The sequence below is a fragment of the Bos javanicus genome, chromosome 7, assembly GCF_032452875.1.
Source record: "Bos javanicus breed banteng chromosome 7, ARS-OSU_banteng_1.0, whole genome shotgun sequence".
In the NCBI taxonomy this organism is placed as follows: domain Eukaryota; kingdom Metazoa; phylum Chordata; class Mammalia; order Artiodactyla; family Bovidae; genus Bos; species Bos javanicus.
In genome coordinates this window covers 68916217-68933623 of record NC_083874.1, presented here as the reverse complement: position 1 = coordinate 68933623, position 17407 = coordinate 68916217, and the positions used below count along the sequence as shown (strand labels likewise).

Below are 17407 nucleotides of genomic sequence, written 5' to 3'. Positions count from 1 at the left end.
ATTCTTCCAAATCCCGCTCTCCACTGCCATTACCCTTGGGCCACATCCTTCCAAATTCAGGTCATTTTTAACCCCACTCTTTTATCTTTCCCTTTGGAGAAGGCAATGGCAATCCATTCCACTACTCTTGCCTGGAAAATCCCATGGACGGAGGAGCCTGGTAGGCTGCAGTCCATGAGGTCGTGAAGAGTCAAACATGACTGAGTGACTTCACTTTCACTTTCATGCATTGGAAAAGGAAATGGCAACCCACTCCAGTATTCTTGCCTGGAGAATCCCAGGGACGGTGGAGCCTGGTGGGCTGCCATCTATGGGGTTGCAGAGTTGGACACGACTGAAGCGACTTAGCAGCAGCAGAATAGCCAATACTAAGTCCAGACAAGAGATTCTCAATAACTAAGACCTGACCTTTCTTTTCTGTTTCCACAACCAACAATACAGTCCAGAGCCTCATCATACTATTGGTTCACTTCAAGAGTCTCCAAGCTCCTCTCCTTCACATCAACAGCAGCAGCAGCATCACTGTCACCAATATTATCACCAATTACTGAGCCCTCAGTATGGGCCAGGCCCTATGGTAAGTTTAACTTTACATGTTATTTTATTTTTTTTGCCACACAGCATGTGGGATCTTAGTTCCTGATCAGGGTTTGAACCTGCATCCCCTGCATTGGAAGTGTAGCATCTTAACCACTAGATCACTGGGGAACTCCTTGATTTGTATCTTGAATGTGGTGATGAATTCACAACCTTTTTACTCACCTGAGGAGTGAATTTTGCTATATGTAATTTAGCATATCTTATATGCTTATTTAGCATATATTACATGCTCAACAGCCTTATTTTTAAGTAATTGCTGTTATCGTCAAGCATGCCCTTTCTTAACCTCAAGACCTAAAGCTGACTTCTATATCAATTCTTTTTTGGAAAAAACCTAATCCTCATCCCTGCTTCTATACTTTTTTTTGCTTCCTGAAGGTCATCAATTTTTTGTGATATCTACTCATCTCTACCATATACATCCAACTGTTTCCAGAGGTAGGATTAAAATTTTCAATGCCTAGAGCACATTTTGAGACTTTGATTCCAGGCATACATTTAATTGTGGAAAGTTGATAAAGCTGGCCCTCACACTCTTTCATCCTAAAAATATGGCAAAGTGCTCCACCAGTAAAGCCAAAACCACTGACCACATAGAAATACTTCTTTTGTCTTGAAAATCTTGGCAGCAAAGCAATACTTGGCAAAATGGAAATAAATGTTACAATCTGAGACTTGGAGGGCATTTCAAAGATCTGATAGTGGCAAAAACTACGGGCAAAATAAGCTCCCCCAAACTGCTCTTAATTTAGGCACACGCATAATCTGTGTCACTACTGGGCAAGCAAACTGGAGTAAACCCTAGCTTAGGCAGTGATGCTCTGGCACTGGAATCACAAAGGCACCCCTAACAGCACTCAGTTTTTTAGGATGTTGCTCTCTTAACACACTTCTAGGAAATAAACAAAATATTCCTTTACGTAGCAAAACCCTCCATTCCAAAGGCAGTGATTTAATAATGCCACAATTTAGTTATCAGGATACAGATGCTCTGAATGGCTAAGTAGGTCATTGTGTTCATGGGGCAGATGTCAGAACTGCTTGCCAGATGACAAAGATATGACCCTGGGCTGTTTCTATTCCGTTTATACAAGACCTAACTCACACTTAGCAATCTCTGCTATTTACAGCTTTACTCTAAGGAACTATTAGGAGGCTGCAAGAAATCCCCTAGTGCCATTTACACCTTCAGAACTCAAAATAACCTGTGCATATGGTAATAGGAGCCTGACAGACAAGAGTCCCTGCACTCACCCCGGCAGCGAAGCTGTAAAAGTGTCTGCCCTTTAGTGGCCTTCTGTGCCTGCTGCATTCCAGTGAACACATGTATGTCAAGACCCTGCAGCCCTTTCTGCCTACAGCACTGAGAACGAGCTGTCACTTAATGTGCAGAGGTCATGAGATTATGTCCCCTGTGCTATCTGAACAATTTCCTCATACTGCGTCCCATCACCCACAAATCTCACTGACCGAACCACTCTCCCTCCCCTAATACTGGCTGTGCCCTCCCTCCTCTCACCATGCGTGGCCCCAAGACTTCATCACCCTCTGCAAACCTTCCCCATGATGTCCCGTTTCCAGGCTCACCACCTCTCCAGAATCCCCCGGCCACCCCCCACCCCCCAATCACTCCTGCAGATCGATTTCAGCAGGTTCCTCATCACCTCTGTGGTCACTTCTGTGGCCCCCATCACCTTTACGCATGTTATGCAGATCTTACCCAGGGCTACTTATTCCCTCTACAGCCTTGCCACTCTTCCCTCACTGCCCGTACAGACCCTGAATTCCTCAAGCTGACCCTCCCCACGGTCGCTGGTTATCTCTTCAGCCTTCACCAAGACCTTCCCCCTGACACACACACAGGTCCGCGCCAAGCGGCTGTCACCAGGGACACGCCTGCAGGGCCGCCGCCTTCCGGACAGCCGGCCCGGCCCCCGCCCGCCCGCGGGACTCACAGGGCATTCTCGTGAGCACGTTGCGCGGCGCCTTCCTGCTCCGACCCGGACCCCGCCGCCGCGCGTCGGCGGCCTCGTCCCCTTCCTCTTTGGCCACCATGAGGCGGCGGAGGCGCTGGATGCGCTCGGGGTCCGGGGCGGGGGCGTCCGGGCGGCGGCGGGTCCTGCCCGAGGGCCCGGCGGCCGCAGCGGGGCCCCCTGAGCCGGCGGCCGCGCCCCGCGCCCTTCCGCGCCCGCCGCTCCGTAACCCGGTCCTGAGGAAGCTCTCGTACTCGGCCACGTTGTTGAAGCAGGGCGCGTTGGGGTAGGGAATGGGAGGCAGGTGGGGCGCATACAGGGCCAGCAGCGGGTCGAAGCTGTCAGAGCTGACATCCAGCCGCGGGCTGGGCGGGCGCGCGGGGCTCCCAGCGCGAGCCGACCTCGCCCCCCGCTCCCGCTCCTCCATGTTTGAAAGGCCCGCAAGCCGAGGCCGATGGGAAGAAGGAGCGGGGCCGCCAGAGGGCGTCACTGCGCAGCCGCGGCGCGGGGTGTCTCACTGCGCCCGGGCGGCCGCCAGGGGGCAGCATCTGCCTGCGCTCTGCGCCGCCAGGGGTGTGGTGCGCGGCAGCTACTCGCCCGGGGCTCGGAGCGCATCAGCGTGCGGGGGAAGAGGTTCATTTGTGTTAACGCAGCGTTTTCCCATCAATATCATTATCACTTTAGGTGTTTGCTGATAGTCCAGATTCCCTGGGGATGGAGGCTGGGCCCGTCAGCTTGACAAGCTCCCCAGGTGTTTCTCGGTTCTCTGGTATTATGTTCTACTAGTAGCTTGGACTGGCGGGAAGCAGTGGCTAGAGGGCAAAGTGAAAGTGAAAGTCGCTGCGTCGCGTCCGACTCTTTGCGACCCCATATACTGGAGTGGGTAGCCTTTCCCTTCTCCAGGGGATCTTCCCAACCCAGGGATCGAACCCAAGTCTCCCGCATTGTGGGCAGATTCTTTACCAGCTGAGCCACAAGGGAAACCCAAGAATGCTGGGGTGGGTAGCCTATCCCTTCTCCAAAGGATCTTCCCAACCCAGGAATCCAACGGGGTCTCCTGCATTGTAGGCGGATTCTTTACCAACTGAGCTATCAGGGAAGCCGAGGAAGAGGGCAAGGAATGTCCCAATTTGTTCTAATGCTGAGCATCACTGGAGTTCAGACGCCTGGGCTCCAACTATTTAGCTTCTCTGAGCTTTACATTCTTTTGAGATACAAACAGTTCAGTCGCTTAGTCGTGTCTGACTCTTTGCTAGAAACTGTTTCAAGGAACTGTCTGAAGAACGAAAGATATGCATATGGGGCGTAATAAATGCTCTAGGAATATTAAGTGTACAATGAGAGTGAAGGATGATGAGTGGACCCTAGTACTGCATTTCTTACACCTAGGCAAAAAGAAATTTACACATACCCCAGAAAGATGCTAGTATTAAAGAAAATTCACCACCACTGATCTTCTAAGTATTGCTAAGCACCTGGAGGAAAGGAGGATCCAACTGGGATGGCATATTTATAAAACCTGGCTGTACTTTAGAGCCTCTGTTTAGCAGAACCTTTTTTGTTTCTTGATGTTAAAATAGTGTAGTCTACATCAAAGGTCCAGATACTACCTCTTCTGACAGCATTACTTAATTCAATAGGTATTACAGCATAAATATTAAACCCAGGATATTCCTCCGCTCAAAACCACCCTCCCCAAGACAAACCTCGCTCCTGCCAACTGCTGGCAATTCAACCAGCAAGCACATGTCCTATCTTATAACAAAATCAAGTGATACCTTTGTAGTATCACATAACACCCACAGAAAACAAAACTTTCTTGGGTGGCTGTCTTAAAAATTTGTACAAACACCTACTTATCTATACTTGTTTTGATATAGAACGCTGAAATTTATTTACTATTATGTTTGCCAATCAAGAGCTACATTCTTACTGCCTTACTTGGCCTATCACAGTGTATCTAGACGTACAAGTCTAGGTTTTAGTATAGTTACCCAAAGTGTGGTATATTGACTACACCCATCAAGTCTTTGAATCCCAAACTCTTCATGGGGAGAGAGCTTGGAACTGGCATTTTAAAAGAGCATTTCAAGTAAATTTTTGTATCCAGAAGTCTGTGAACCACCACTGTGATGAAGGGATGTGAGCCTGGCTTATGTAAGGACGTTCACACATGGAAGTTGGACTCATATACTGAATTTGTATGAAAAAAAAGAAAAAAGAAAAATCAGGCCAAGGGAGTTGAAACCTTTATTTTTTTTCTTCTCAAAGAAATTTTATCAATTACCAACTGTAAGCCATGTCTCCTATTCCCGTGGAGTGAGAACAGGGAGGGAAAAAAAGGCATCAACAGATGGGGTGTCAATTAGTGAGATGAGACCAGTCATCGCTCTTTCAAAAATACATTTTCTTGGCTGTAAATTCTACAGTGTAAGACCAGGCACTGTTAATGTGGGCTTTTAATTAATTCTTTATAGAGCCAAATTAATCTTTTCCCTCTAAAATATGAAATGAACATAAAAGGAAATGTGAGTTCTCTACCAACAATCCCCACTGCCTCCTCGCTTCGAAGGCCACGAGCAACATGCAGTTCCTGCGGCTCCTCGCCCAACTCCACGTCAGCAGGTAGAACCATTAGGGCTCCTCTACTACCTGTGACCCAAAGATGAGTGTTGGTCCCTCTGCTCTCCAAGTCAAATGCCATTGTTTTATTATACAGAGGCTACCTGAGAATCTTTTTCAGGAAGTCCAACAGGAAGGTGACTTTCAAAACTGAAGTGCCAAGACGACAGAGAGTATCTTCCTCCTGGCTCATTCAATCTCACATTTTCCTTCTCCCATATAGACATGTAACTCTCTTTCTCCTGAGAAAGAGTAAGCAGCCTTGTGATCACCGCCCCTGGTGAGATGAGGAGGGTCATGCTGACAACTCCACAACATCAGTCCACGCAATATTTATGAAGGACACCCAAGCTACAACTCGTTAGTTCAGCGCAGGTTGCCAACTTGGATAATGGCACAAAGCCCTGAGTTTGCCCTGGAATTCCTGCATTCAGAGGCACTGGGAAGGCATCAACCTATACTAGTTCCAGGTCTGCCAAAGACGAATGCAATTAGGTGGCTGGGAAAGGTGAGGTGACCGGGGTCACTGGATTCTGTGGTAAAGAAAGAGCAGGTGACAGTAAAGTTTGGGCTCATCTTCTAGCAGAGGTGAAAAAAGCTTGACAGGTTTTTGTAAGACCCATGCCACAATCTAAAAATGATTCATCTACAAGGCATAACATAGTTCTTGCTTTATAAAAAGAGTACCACAATTTTTTTTTTAAATGTACTTCTACCAAAGGAACCACGTTTGAACACTGCAAAAAAGGTGTTCCACTTAAAGCAGAACAAGATACACCACCCACATCCACCCCTTTTCTCTCTGCTCCCCTCCCAATCAGAGGCATGTCACTCCCGGGACACTTCTGCATGGCACAGATGCTAGGGCCTGCAAAGGCCTGGAGACTTGGGGGCCGAGATGGTTAAGCACGCCAGGACTGAAAAGCAAAGGGTCAGCTGTCTTCATCCAGGATCTCTGGATGTTCCTTCCAGAAAGCATCCCCAATGATATTGCAGTGTAAGGGCACCACCATAGTCCTGGTCCGGGTCACCGCCATCTTTTTTCCTTCCATTTCTGCTGGCAGCTTAACTTCTTTTGTTGTGATTTCCTCCACCTATAGGTAAAGTTAAAACACTGACATTGTTAACTAGAGAGTGGCTTTGGGACAGAAGACGGAGAAGTGGGCTATATATTTGGTTGGCCAAAACATCCATTTGGGTTTTTCGAAAAACCCAAATAAACTTTTAGCCAACCCAGACAAATATATATTTTCAGACAGATACATATCTTACTATGCCTGAACTTCTTTACAACTAAAAACACTTTTTAAACAGTTATGCTGCTCTATTCTGAGAGGAGATCTTAGGAACACAGAAGGGACTCTTTGTTACCTGTTAGCAATAACCATAGAATTAAAGATATTTCTGCTTTCCCACCTGTAGGTCCAAAGAACAAATACTTAAAAAATACTAATAAAAGAGCTGAAGTTGCCAGTGAGATCCTGAGCTCTTAGGATACTTACTCCCTTAATACTTAAAAACATTCATTTCAGAAAAAAATACTTTAGACGGAAGGAAATAAATTTAGAGACATCATTATGCCCAGGAGCTGGATCAGAGAGAAAATATTGGTAGAATTAAGGATTTAGATGAAAGGAGACAGAATATTAAGTTAACTATGACTGTCTAGAGAATCTCTCAAACATTCTGTAAGGGACAGAACCTTCACATACAACATCAGTTCCTCAAATTATAGTTCTCATGGGATGGGTGGGCCATTTAATGGTCCAGTGTGGGATTTTTTTAAATGTTCTTTGAATGCAAAAATTCTCTTATCGGCACTAAACCTGTTAAAGGGGTTTGATTGGATTTGGGGAGAGCTTATGACACAAAAAAATAAATTCTAAAATTCTGCAATTCTGCTTACAGAAGGGGGGAGTCCAGATCACAAACTTGACTGATGAACTGACGAAGCAAGCATCCATAATAATAATCTATAGCATCTCGTTTTGGAAAGGGTCTAATCTGTGCTAATGACTGGAGTCACATCAGCACGCAGGCAGCAGGCAAGACAAAGCATGGGTTAGGCACAGGCTTTCTTTCTGACCTTCGTTTTCCCTTATACATAACAGCATTACCTTCTGCCATATCAACACAGTCCCCTTCCTATACATCAGTGGCTCATTATTGTAGTTGATGTTGAATTCAGAAAATAAAATCTCATTCTTGTCTGCTGCAAGAGTTCCCTGAAGAAATAAAAACAAATATAAAAGGCTCTGTAGGTCTTTTCTCTCCCCTAGCTCCACCTATCCATTCCACTCTCTATCTAAACTGCTAGCAACAAATCAAGAAACGGAAGCATTTCATCAAACATCATATAGGTATTAATGAATTTTAAGAGCAGTTCAAATCTTATTTAAATACAAAAGTCCATAAAGTTCTCTTCTGTTGCAAGTAACTGGCTTCCCCAATCACTACTGTGATGGAGTGAGAGGCACTAATAGTTAAGAGCATTGATTCTGTACTGGATAGTTTGTATGTTTTATTTGACGCTCATAACCATCTCCATTTTAGAGATGAGCGCTCAGAAGCTTAGAAAGATTATATAAAGTTTCCAAGGCCAACGGTGCTCTTACACTTAAGAATAAGAATCAAAATCTAAATTCAGCGCTTCCAAACTCTGGCTACATCTACCAGTCTTCCTATTATTGCTACCCATCTTTATCACTGTTGTTAATAATGACAACCATTTACTGAGTCATTATAATGTACCAGGCATTGTATTAGGAGTTATTACAACACATCTCATTTCACAGTTTACCTGCAAGTAGCATCTAATAATAAAATAGCATCTAATAACAAAAGTATTTATTAGTTACTTAGTGTGCTTTGTACTAGTCTATGTGTGTTTTACATGCATCATGCCACTTAAAATTCTCACTATAAACCTGTAAGGTAGGAACTATTATTGTCCACATCTTACCTATGAAAAACTAAGGCAGAGAGGTAAAATTAAACAAAAACATCTGAGTACAATTATTTGACTCCCCAGAGTCTGGGGTCTTAATGATATACAAGAGTCCTAACCCCAAACTCCAGGTCCCCAGCAGCCAGGTGGGGCTGACAGAAAAGACGAGCATGTGCCCTGTATAGAGGGCAGCCAATATCAAGCTCCAGCCAAGCATTACCATGTGGGAGTGTAGAGCCATTAATTCCATTTTCCAGCAGAGGACACTGAGGCTCAGGGAGTGGTTAACAGCTTACCCACAGTCACAAAGCAAGCAAGCAGCGGATCTGCTACTAGTGTGATCTTTGTAACTTTTCAAAACAAAGCTGTAAAAACTTAAGAGCTTAAAAAGAAGGCAAAATGTCATGAGAGATCATAAACTGTCCCCCCTGAAGTCTTAATGCAGTAAGATCTATATACCTGTAATCTCTCTTGGGCTTGTAATGGTGTTAAGCCAGACTGCTGTACAAGTGCCCAGAACACCGTATTATAAAGATTATTGATGTGACCTGTAAGGAAAACAGAGTAACACTGTGTAGGGATATAGAATCTTTTTTTTTTTTTTTTAATATTCACCCTTCCAAGAGTACTAGAGCCCAATCTCTCTCCTCTTTAAAGTACAGAGACCTCAGAAACATTTAGTTACCTGTCAAAAGTCACACACAGGGAACATACAGGGAAGCAGTGAAGCAGAAAAAAAAACTTATTTTCTAACAGTTTTATCCTTTCGTTTCAGCTATGCTTCACACAAGTCTGTTGACTTGTGCATTAAGCTAAAGAATACTTTCAAAGTTATTTGATGTGTATTATTCCCACCTCTTTTCCAACTCTTCTGGAAAAATCAAGACACATCAAATGAGTAAAAGTCTCACAAATATTTCATCATGTAAGGCAGGGTTACAACTCAAATACCCACTAAAGCCAGCATGAACCTAAATGTGGAAAGCAGAGTAGGTGATCCCAGAGGAACAACAGAGAAGTAGAGGCACACTGGCTCCTGTGTACATGCACATGTGTATGCATGTGTGTGTGTGTGTGTGTGTGTGTGTATAAAGGCAGAAGTCACTATACAGGGTCTGACCAATACTAAGTGGAAATACAGACTTAGTATTGCCAGATCTTCTGATTTAAAAAAAAAAAAAAAGCTAAAAATAAGGAATATTTACATAAAAATACCCAATTTTTCAAGTATTTTCAACTAATTTTAAAAACCTGAAATACTGCATTCCAAACAAAATACACGAGCCAAAACTATTTCAGAGCATCACCTCTAATATAACGAATTAGTGATGTAACTATTAATACATCTGTTTATTTGGTTTCACTTACAATCTGCTTGCCGCCAGCTGAGATAGTCCTTTAGAGTCTGGTTGCTAGGATACACTATGACTCTTCCATCAAAGCCTGGGGGATACAGAAGGGGCTGGTCCTCAAAGTAATCCCGCCAATAAAACACATAGCTGGAGGCGAACTGGGAAACCACGTGAGTCATAAACTTACTTGCAGAAGGCAGGTTGGGTGGAGCAAGAAAAAAGAAAATACATGGTATTAATTCAACGCCATGACAGGGTCTGTGGGTGCAACACAGTGATAACACAAACTGTCTGGAGAGCCAAGAGATAATATAAATTGAGTCAAGAAAAACTATTTTAATATTTCAGTTATATATTTAAAATGCAGCCTGCCTCTCTTTCTAGTCCTATAAAGTAGTTTACTATTATCAAATGGTTTTCTATAGGATGTGATGTGAATTGATGGTTCAAGAGGATTTTCTTCAAGTCTTGGGAGGAGGGACATCACTGTTTTAAAAACACACCAATTCATTACATGACCTGTTTTCTGTGAAAGTTTCAACATACCGCCAAATTAAATATGAGATCTAATTTGTACTGAGATCCTCCTTACTTAAACGTTTAGTTTCTGTTTCTAGTTTTCATGTTCAGCTTAGAAGCTAAGGTGATGTGAAATGGAAGCAGCATACAATGCCCAGATAACATATGGAAGTACAACAGTCAACTTCTATACATATTATCAGTTTACCAATGTGTGTGCGTGTGTATATATACATATATAGACATACATACACACACACACACATTCTGCAGTTGCAAATACTACAGTCTGCAAGTTTATGATTAAGATAGTGAAAGCCACTCAGTCCTATCCGACTCTTTGCGACCTCATGGACTATATAGTCCAAGGAATTCTCCAGGCCAGAATACTGGAGTGGTAGCCTTTCCCTTCTCCAGGGGATCTTCTCAACCCAGGTATCGAATCCAGGTCTCGCGCATTGCGGGCAGATTCTTTACCAGCTGAGCCACTAGGGAAGCCCAAGCAGAAGCCAGATGCTGGTAGGAAATTTTCTGAAGGAGCTAGGCCACATAATTACCTGGCTCTTCTTTTAAACCAATTGCTTTTTCGCTTGAACACAAAGCTGTACTCATCACTCTGTCCATATGCAATCACAATATCCTCCAGTTCGTTCATTACAGTTTGGGCACATTTGGTCATTAGATGAAGAGCACGGCTGTCATTAGGTTTTATAAAGCTGTGTTTCTCAGCAAACCTTCAAATGGGAAAAAGAAAAGGGAAAAGGGCATGGCTGCAAGAGACTCTGTCATTAATACACAGATTAAATAGGCTGTTCATAAAGGAAGACACTGTAATAGTGCTGTGAGTCCAAACAATCCAGGAGCCACAACCCAATCCATTTCGTTAACAGCTCCAGTTTTTTGTTTTTTTTTTTTTTTAGCTCTGACCAACTGAGAAAAAGGAACATATATACTAATTCTCCATTCCCTTTTCTGTGAAATGGGGATAAATTTACTTCATAGGATTGTCCTGCAGGTTAGAGGGAGGTAACAAACATAACTATGCCTGGCTCCTTGGACTGCTCAATAAATTTTAACTACAGTAATCATTACCAAAGTAGTATTTTTAAAGAAATTCCCATCTTTCTGTTACTTTGTTTTTTTCTGACTTTTCCCCTCCTGAATCCAGTCCATGTGCCCTGTTACTTATAATGAAACAAGAATATGCTCTGTATAGCGTTGTCCACAGCAAGCCCTCAAAGATACCTAACAACCAGTTTGGCCATCGGTTGAAGAGCTGAAATAAAGCGCCCAAGCGTGACTTCTCCCACCAAAGCCTTGCCAATGGACAGCTCGTCACCAGGGGAGCAACCTGTCTCATTTTAACTATCCAGACTACTCGCGTTCAAGCCACTTGTAGCCAGCACAGAGTGATGCTTAAAGCCGCGCAGTCATTGGCTGCCGCGTTACCACGGTAACCACGAGCTACGGGCGGCTACGGAGAGGCCGCGTTCACCGGAAACGCCTGCGAAGCACGCACCCCGGGCCGAGCTCGCTCACCGATGGAAATTCCTGCCGTCCAGTCGTACCACCACCCAGCAGTGGGGCAAGCATGTGTCGTCAGCCTCGAAGTCCCGCACGTACTCGAATTTGCTCTTTGCCATGGTCGCTCCCAATTTCAAGCACCGTCTCAGAGTGACGGAAGTAGCAGCCAAGCAATCGCGAACTTTCAATGCGCCAGCAGCCCACATCTCCCCCAAGGTAGGGAAAGGAACAGAGAGCTCCGCCCCGGAAGTTCCTGTGTCTTTTCGTGGTCGCTCTAGCCATAGTGGAGGCCAGCATCTCGCTTGCCTCTCCTTGTAGTTTGTAACTGACTTCCGGGCCTGGAAGGAGGGTTCCAGTCTTCCCTTAGCACTGTTCTTGATTGTTGCCATATGTCCTCTTGGTCTGCAACAAGTCATTCTCACGAAATTAAAAAAAATTCATTTCTGGCCAAGTTTTAAGGTTTAATGGTGATTTTTTTCTTTCCAAATAGCATTTGTTAATTTGCTGTAAAAAACGTGGTATATATCGGAAAATATAATTAAAATTAACACGATGTCTCCCTTCTCCCCGCCAGAGCATTGTGGATGGTTCTTTCCGGTCTCTTTTTATATATTATGTTTACACAGGGAACACACAAAATTGGAATCAGACACTTGAACAATTTTTATATTTTTCACCTTGAGTATTTTTCCAACGTCATTAAATATGCCAAAGGGTGACTTTAAAAAGAAAAAACGGCCTCATATTCTAACATATGTAGTAGTAAGTTAACTCATTCAAATTTTCACAAAGGCTAAATGTTTGAGATGTTTTTGCTGGTGCTTGCCCGCGTGCCAAGTTGCTTCAGTCCTGTCCAACTCCTTGTGACCCTTTGGAGTATAGCCTACCAGGCTCCTCTGTCCACGGGATGCTCCAGGCAAGAATACTGGAGTAGATTGCCACGCCCTCCTCTGGGGGGAATCTTCCCAACCCAGGGATGGAATGAACCCTTGGGTCTCTTATGTCTCCTGCATTGGCAGGCGGGTTCTTTACCACTAGTGTCACCTGGGAAGCCTTAGTAAATACTAGTTAACAATAAAACCCTAATAACTGTAGAATGCTGTATGATTTATAAAGCGTTTTGGAATTCATTGCATATATATCCCCTAAGAAAAGACTATTCAAACAATATAAGAAGATAAATAGTGAAAAGTAAATCTCTCACTGACCCCTAACTCCTTACTTTAAGCAATTACTGTTACCAATTTCTTGTGTACCCACTGAGGAAGAGATATTGAGATAGAGATGGACACAGAGATAGAGATGTCTTTTGAGGCAGATTATGCTCGAGACTGAAATTGTTGCTAATTTTTATCTACTGTAGGTTCACTGAGAATTATAATTTCACAAGCCAATAGCATACAGGATGTGTCTCTTAATAAGCCAATAAAGAAATAACCTACTGTAAATGATAGATTGGTTACACTGTTGTTCCAGGCAAGGGGAGATAGGAGAAATAAAGTCCAAATTCAGTTGAAGTGTATCTTTCCTATGAGGTTGGTTCTTAGGAGAGTTGGCTTAGCTAACCACAAGCTGATGTCTAGCTGGTAGCTAAAGAAAAGTAAGAAGTCCCCTGATGGTAGAGCATGTTGGTAGGGAATGAAGCTGTGTTGAGGGGCAAAGTGATCTTTGTGAAGTTGCTGCGCAGCTTTCACCACTGTGGTAAAAGAGTCAGTTTTACCCCAGCAGGAGCGTAATGGCCCCAGGGTCTTCAGAGAGTTGTTTAGGTCAGTAAAGAGTCACCATGCCCAGGTGGAAACTCTTGGACAATCCTCACAAACTCTAGGTACTTACTGTCTATATTTTTCCTCACCATAGTTGCTTTTTAGTCTGTTTTTATTAATAAGTCCCAAGTGGGGATCTTCAGCAGCTGAGCTATTGACTGCTTCTTGATCACAACAGATGAGATAATGACATCCTGATACAACTTTCATTCTTATAGAAAAACTGCTTTATTTCTTAAAAAAAAAAAAAAAAAAAACTTTGTATTTTGTCTTTGCCATAAACAAGTGGATTTAAACAACTTCACTTTAGTGATAAACAAGTGGATCTGAAATCATATCAAACCACTTGGAGGTTTCTGGAGCAGCCTAGCCCACAAGACGAGAAGGAGCGGTAATGTGGGGTACCTGAGGAAAGGATGGGGATGCCTCACTATGGTCCCCTTCAGCCTTTGGGGCCTGGAAAAGGTCATTCATTGTCAGTCCCATCAGAAGGCTCTCAGAGGTTGGTGGGAGGCAGGAGCCAGTAGTTGCCTCTGAGGCCCCTGGGCAAGTAAAGTCACCCCTCCTGGAGAAGACTTGGAGATAGAGCAAGAAGGGCCAAAGGGAGCTATGGTTGCTCCTCTTCAAGGAATCCTTGGAGGATCTGGCTGGTGCTAAAATGGCCCCACGCACCATTTTAGCCAACCCAGGAAGAGAGGACTTTCCACCACCAGGCCAATTACATAGAATGCACCTGCTGTGTCCATACCCCAGTCCAGCCCTCGATGGGAATCAAACCTTGAAAACAGGGGAGTGATGCAGAGAATCTCAGAACCAGACTGTGTCTCCCACCTTGACTTCAGGTTGTTGGAGAGCGAGCAGAGTGAAAGAGCAGACCCCGGGCCTCCCATTCCAAGCCCTTTCAACTAAGAGGCCTGGCCTGCGCTGGGGCTTCGAGGAAGGGAACACTTTCACAAAAAGACAAATACTGTATGATTCTGGAAACTGAATGAAGTACTTAGAGAAGGCAAATTCATAGAGACAGAACACAGAATGATGGTTGCTAGGGGACAGGGGCAGTGGGGGAAGGGAGTTGTTTACTGGGTATAGAATTTCTGTTTCGTAAGACAAAGAGTTCTGGGGATTGGGTTCACAACAATGTGAATGTACTTAACACTACTGAATTGTACACTTACAAATGGTTAAAATGGTAAATTTTTTATGTGTATTTTACAAAATTAAAAGTTAAAAAAATTCTGCACATAACAGATATTTGTGACCTAACTGGACACTGATGTCTATTTTTTAAAACATTCTATTATTTAGAAGATCACTTACTCACTGAGACTGACAGAAGAAAAGTTGCCTTTGGTATGGAAGCCATATTTCAGTTTGTCTTCCCCGATGCTGACTTATTTCATTTTTACTAAGAGCTGTATTATGTAAATGAAATTTAGGGTGGAGCTGGCTAAGAAGGAATAATTTGGCTCTAAAGTCTCCTTCCCTGCTCTGAAACACTCTAATCAAATTTCTGGCTGGGAGTTACATGTATTCATCCAGGAATGAACTCTTTGGTTCTGATGTAGTTTGGATGCAGAGAGAAGCATTAGGACATAGCAAGACATACACAGTGTAAGATTTAGAACTATTACTCTAGAGTAAATTAATGATTACAGGTCTTATAATTGCTGTAATACATTTATTCTGAATTTTTGAGATGCAGCTTGCATAAGTCAGAATGAATGGATTTCATTTCTGAATAGTCATTGACTGTGTGTCCTTAAAGAGACAGGTTTAGTCAACCACTCATTCTTTCTCTTCTTAGTAGAGGTTCCACAGTGTGGTCACTGGAGGGCTTGGAAAAAATATTACAACAGAAAGGGGAAATTAGATGTATGTTTCATAGTTCATTTGATCTTGTTCCACTCACTCTCACAAATTTACTCATTCATTGAACAAATATTTCTTAATTTCCTACTATGTACCATGTACAACAGGATGCAACAGCAAACAATATAGCCATGTTACCTGCACAATGGAGGCTTCCCTGGTTAGCTCAGTGGTAAAGACTCTACCTGCCACTGCAAGAGACATGGGTTTGATCCCTAGGTTGGGAAGATCCCCTGGAGAAGGAAATGGCAACCCACTCCACTATTCTTGCCCAGGACAAGAATAGTGTTCTCTATTCATCCCCATGGACAAAGGAGCCTGGCAGGCTACAGTCCTTGGGGTTGCAAAATAGTCGGACACAACTTAGTGACTAAACAACAGAACAACAACCTCCATGATGGAGTTCACGGCCAACGATGGAGAAAGATATTAAACACGAGTTTCACAAGTAACTGTTAAACTAGAATTGTATTAAGTGTTGTGAAACAGGTTGGGGGCCCTGCCCTGATTGGGGGACTGGGGATGAACCATGAAGTTTTCCCTGAGGAAGTAGCACTTAAACTGAGGTCTGAATAATGAGATCAAAAGACCGCTTGCTGTGTATGTTTCTAGAGTTGTTGAATGAATGGTTCACCAAAACATTTTGCTTGTATAAAGTTTTAGAAAAGTATGTGGAGTGATGTGAGTTTCCATATCATGGATCAGCCAATTAATAAATACTTAATGGGAACCTTCAATGTGTAAGGGCACTGTGCAAGGTACTGACTGGGAAAAAAAAATAATACCTTCCAGGTGTAAAAAACTTATAATTCCCAAACCATACTCCCATTTATTATCTCACTTTTCCTTTTAATGAGTCTGAGAGGGAAAAATAATCCTCTCCATTTCATAAGGGCTTCCCTGGTAGCTTAGTTGGTAAAGAATCCACTTGCAACACAGAGACCCTGGTTCGATTCCTGGGTTGGGAAGATCTACTGGGGAACAGATAGGCTACCCACTCCAGTATTCTTGGGCTTCCCTGGTGGCTCAGCTTATAAAGAATCTGCCTGCAATGCGGGAGACCTGGGTTCGATCCCTGGGTTGGGTAGATCCCCTTGGAGAAGGGAAAGGCTACCCAATCCAGTATTCTGGCCTGGAGAATTCCATGGACTGTATAGTTCATGGGATCCCAAACAGATGGGCACGACTGAATGACTTTCACTTCACTTCACCATTTCATAAGAAAGGAAACAAATTCTACGGGAATTGGTTAAATGATATGCCCAATATCCCATGGCTTCCAAAGCCAGAATTAGAACCCAGTCCTTTTGATGCCAAGTCCAGGTCTTCTCCACTCAACCACCCTGCCTTTCTATGTTTTAAAGGAATGAAGTGGACAGCTGCTGTTTTTGCATACTCAGCATCCCTGTTACTCTCTTTTGGCATAGGCACCCCAACTCTCCTTTCCCCACCCTCAGACCATTTGGCTTGCATGGGGATGACCCTATTCCACTTTTGCTCCTGGGTGAGCACTTGACTAAAACCACTGTACTGTCACAATGTGAATTAGAAAAATGCACTCTTTTCCAGGAGATATAGCTGTGTACCAGGCAAAACTGTGCTAAGTATGCCCTACAACCTCAGCTTCTGCTTGTTTTCTTTGCAGTGAATAACAACCAGCACAAATGCTTGTGGTGGCCCCACTAATAACTGAGATCTGGCTAATCAGGCTCAAAGATATGCACCTAGACCAAGTCAGGTCAATGAGACAGACTAGCACTGTGTTAGAATGACTGTGAAAATGAGACTTTCCTCCTTTTAGAGTTGCTGCACTGGTGGCCATGTAGCTTCAAGTAGGAAGAGCCCCTCCTCCTTCCAAATTAGCCAACACAAAGTGAAAAAATCCAAGAGATGGAGAAAAAAATTTCTGATGACACTGAGCACCATGCTTGGAGACAGTGATACTCCTAGACTCTAAGTTCCAGAAAATCATAAACCTTGTTTAATATTTTTCAAAGCTGTATCCTCCTTGCCTAGAACAGTGGCACATGGGACGCAATCAATAAATATTTGTTGAGAGATTAAGCCAATAAGTTCCTTTTTTTATTTATGAAATTAGGTTTCTAGATGTCTTAATTCATTAAGGGTATACTCATTTTGCCCAATTCTCTGTTTATTTCCATGTATTAGGTAAGCTGGTTATGTTTCCTGATCTTGGAAAAGTGACCCTATGCAATAGATGTCCTGGAGGGTTCAACA

The 17407-nt window shown here is 43.4% G+C and overlaps 2 protein-coding genes across 6 annotated transcripts in view; both read right to left on the bottom strand.

Annotated features, from left to right (window-relative positions):
- Window positions 1–4375, bottom strand: part of LSM11 (LSM11, U7 small nuclear RNA associated) — a 40729-nt gene extending 36354 nt beyond the window's left edge. The window contains exon 1 of one of the 2 annotated variants that reach the window (XM_061424203.1): window positions 2556–4375. In XM_061424203.1, the coding sequence (XP_061280187.1) occupies window positions 2556–3000 (445 nt within the window). In that variant the 5' untranslated portion in view covers window positions 3001–4375. The remainder of the gene's footprint in view (window positions 1–2555) is intronic. The other variant, XM_061424202.1, reaches the window with a different exon arrangement.
- Window positions 4376–4806: 431 nt separating this feature from the next.
- Window positions 4807–11780, bottom strand: THG1L (tRNA-histidine guanylyltransferase 1 like). Of its 4 annotated transcripts, none has more exons than XM_061424197.1 (6): window positions 11553–11780; window positions 10571–10747; window positions 9511–9680; window positions 8602–8690; window positions 7313–7420; window positions 4807–6289 (listed from the first exon to the last, which is right to left on the bottom strand). In XM_061424197.1, exons 1-6 carry the CDS (start codon window positions 11741–11743, stop codon window positions 6128–6130), a joined length of 897 nt encoding a protein of 298 aa, XP_061280181.1. In that variant the 5' UTR covers window positions 11744–11780; the 3' UTR covers window positions 4807–6127. The 4 variants fall into 4 exon arrangements, with proteins under 4 accessions (XP_061280181.1, XP_061280182.1, XP_061280184.1 ...); XM_061424198.1 differs by lacking the exon at window positions 11553–11780 and adding an exon at window positions 11259–11545; XM_061424200.1 differs by lacking the exon at window positions 11553–11780 and having other exon boundaries at window positions 9511–9676; window positions 10571–10659.
- Between the last annotated feature and the right edge of the window lie 5627 nt (window positions 11781–17407).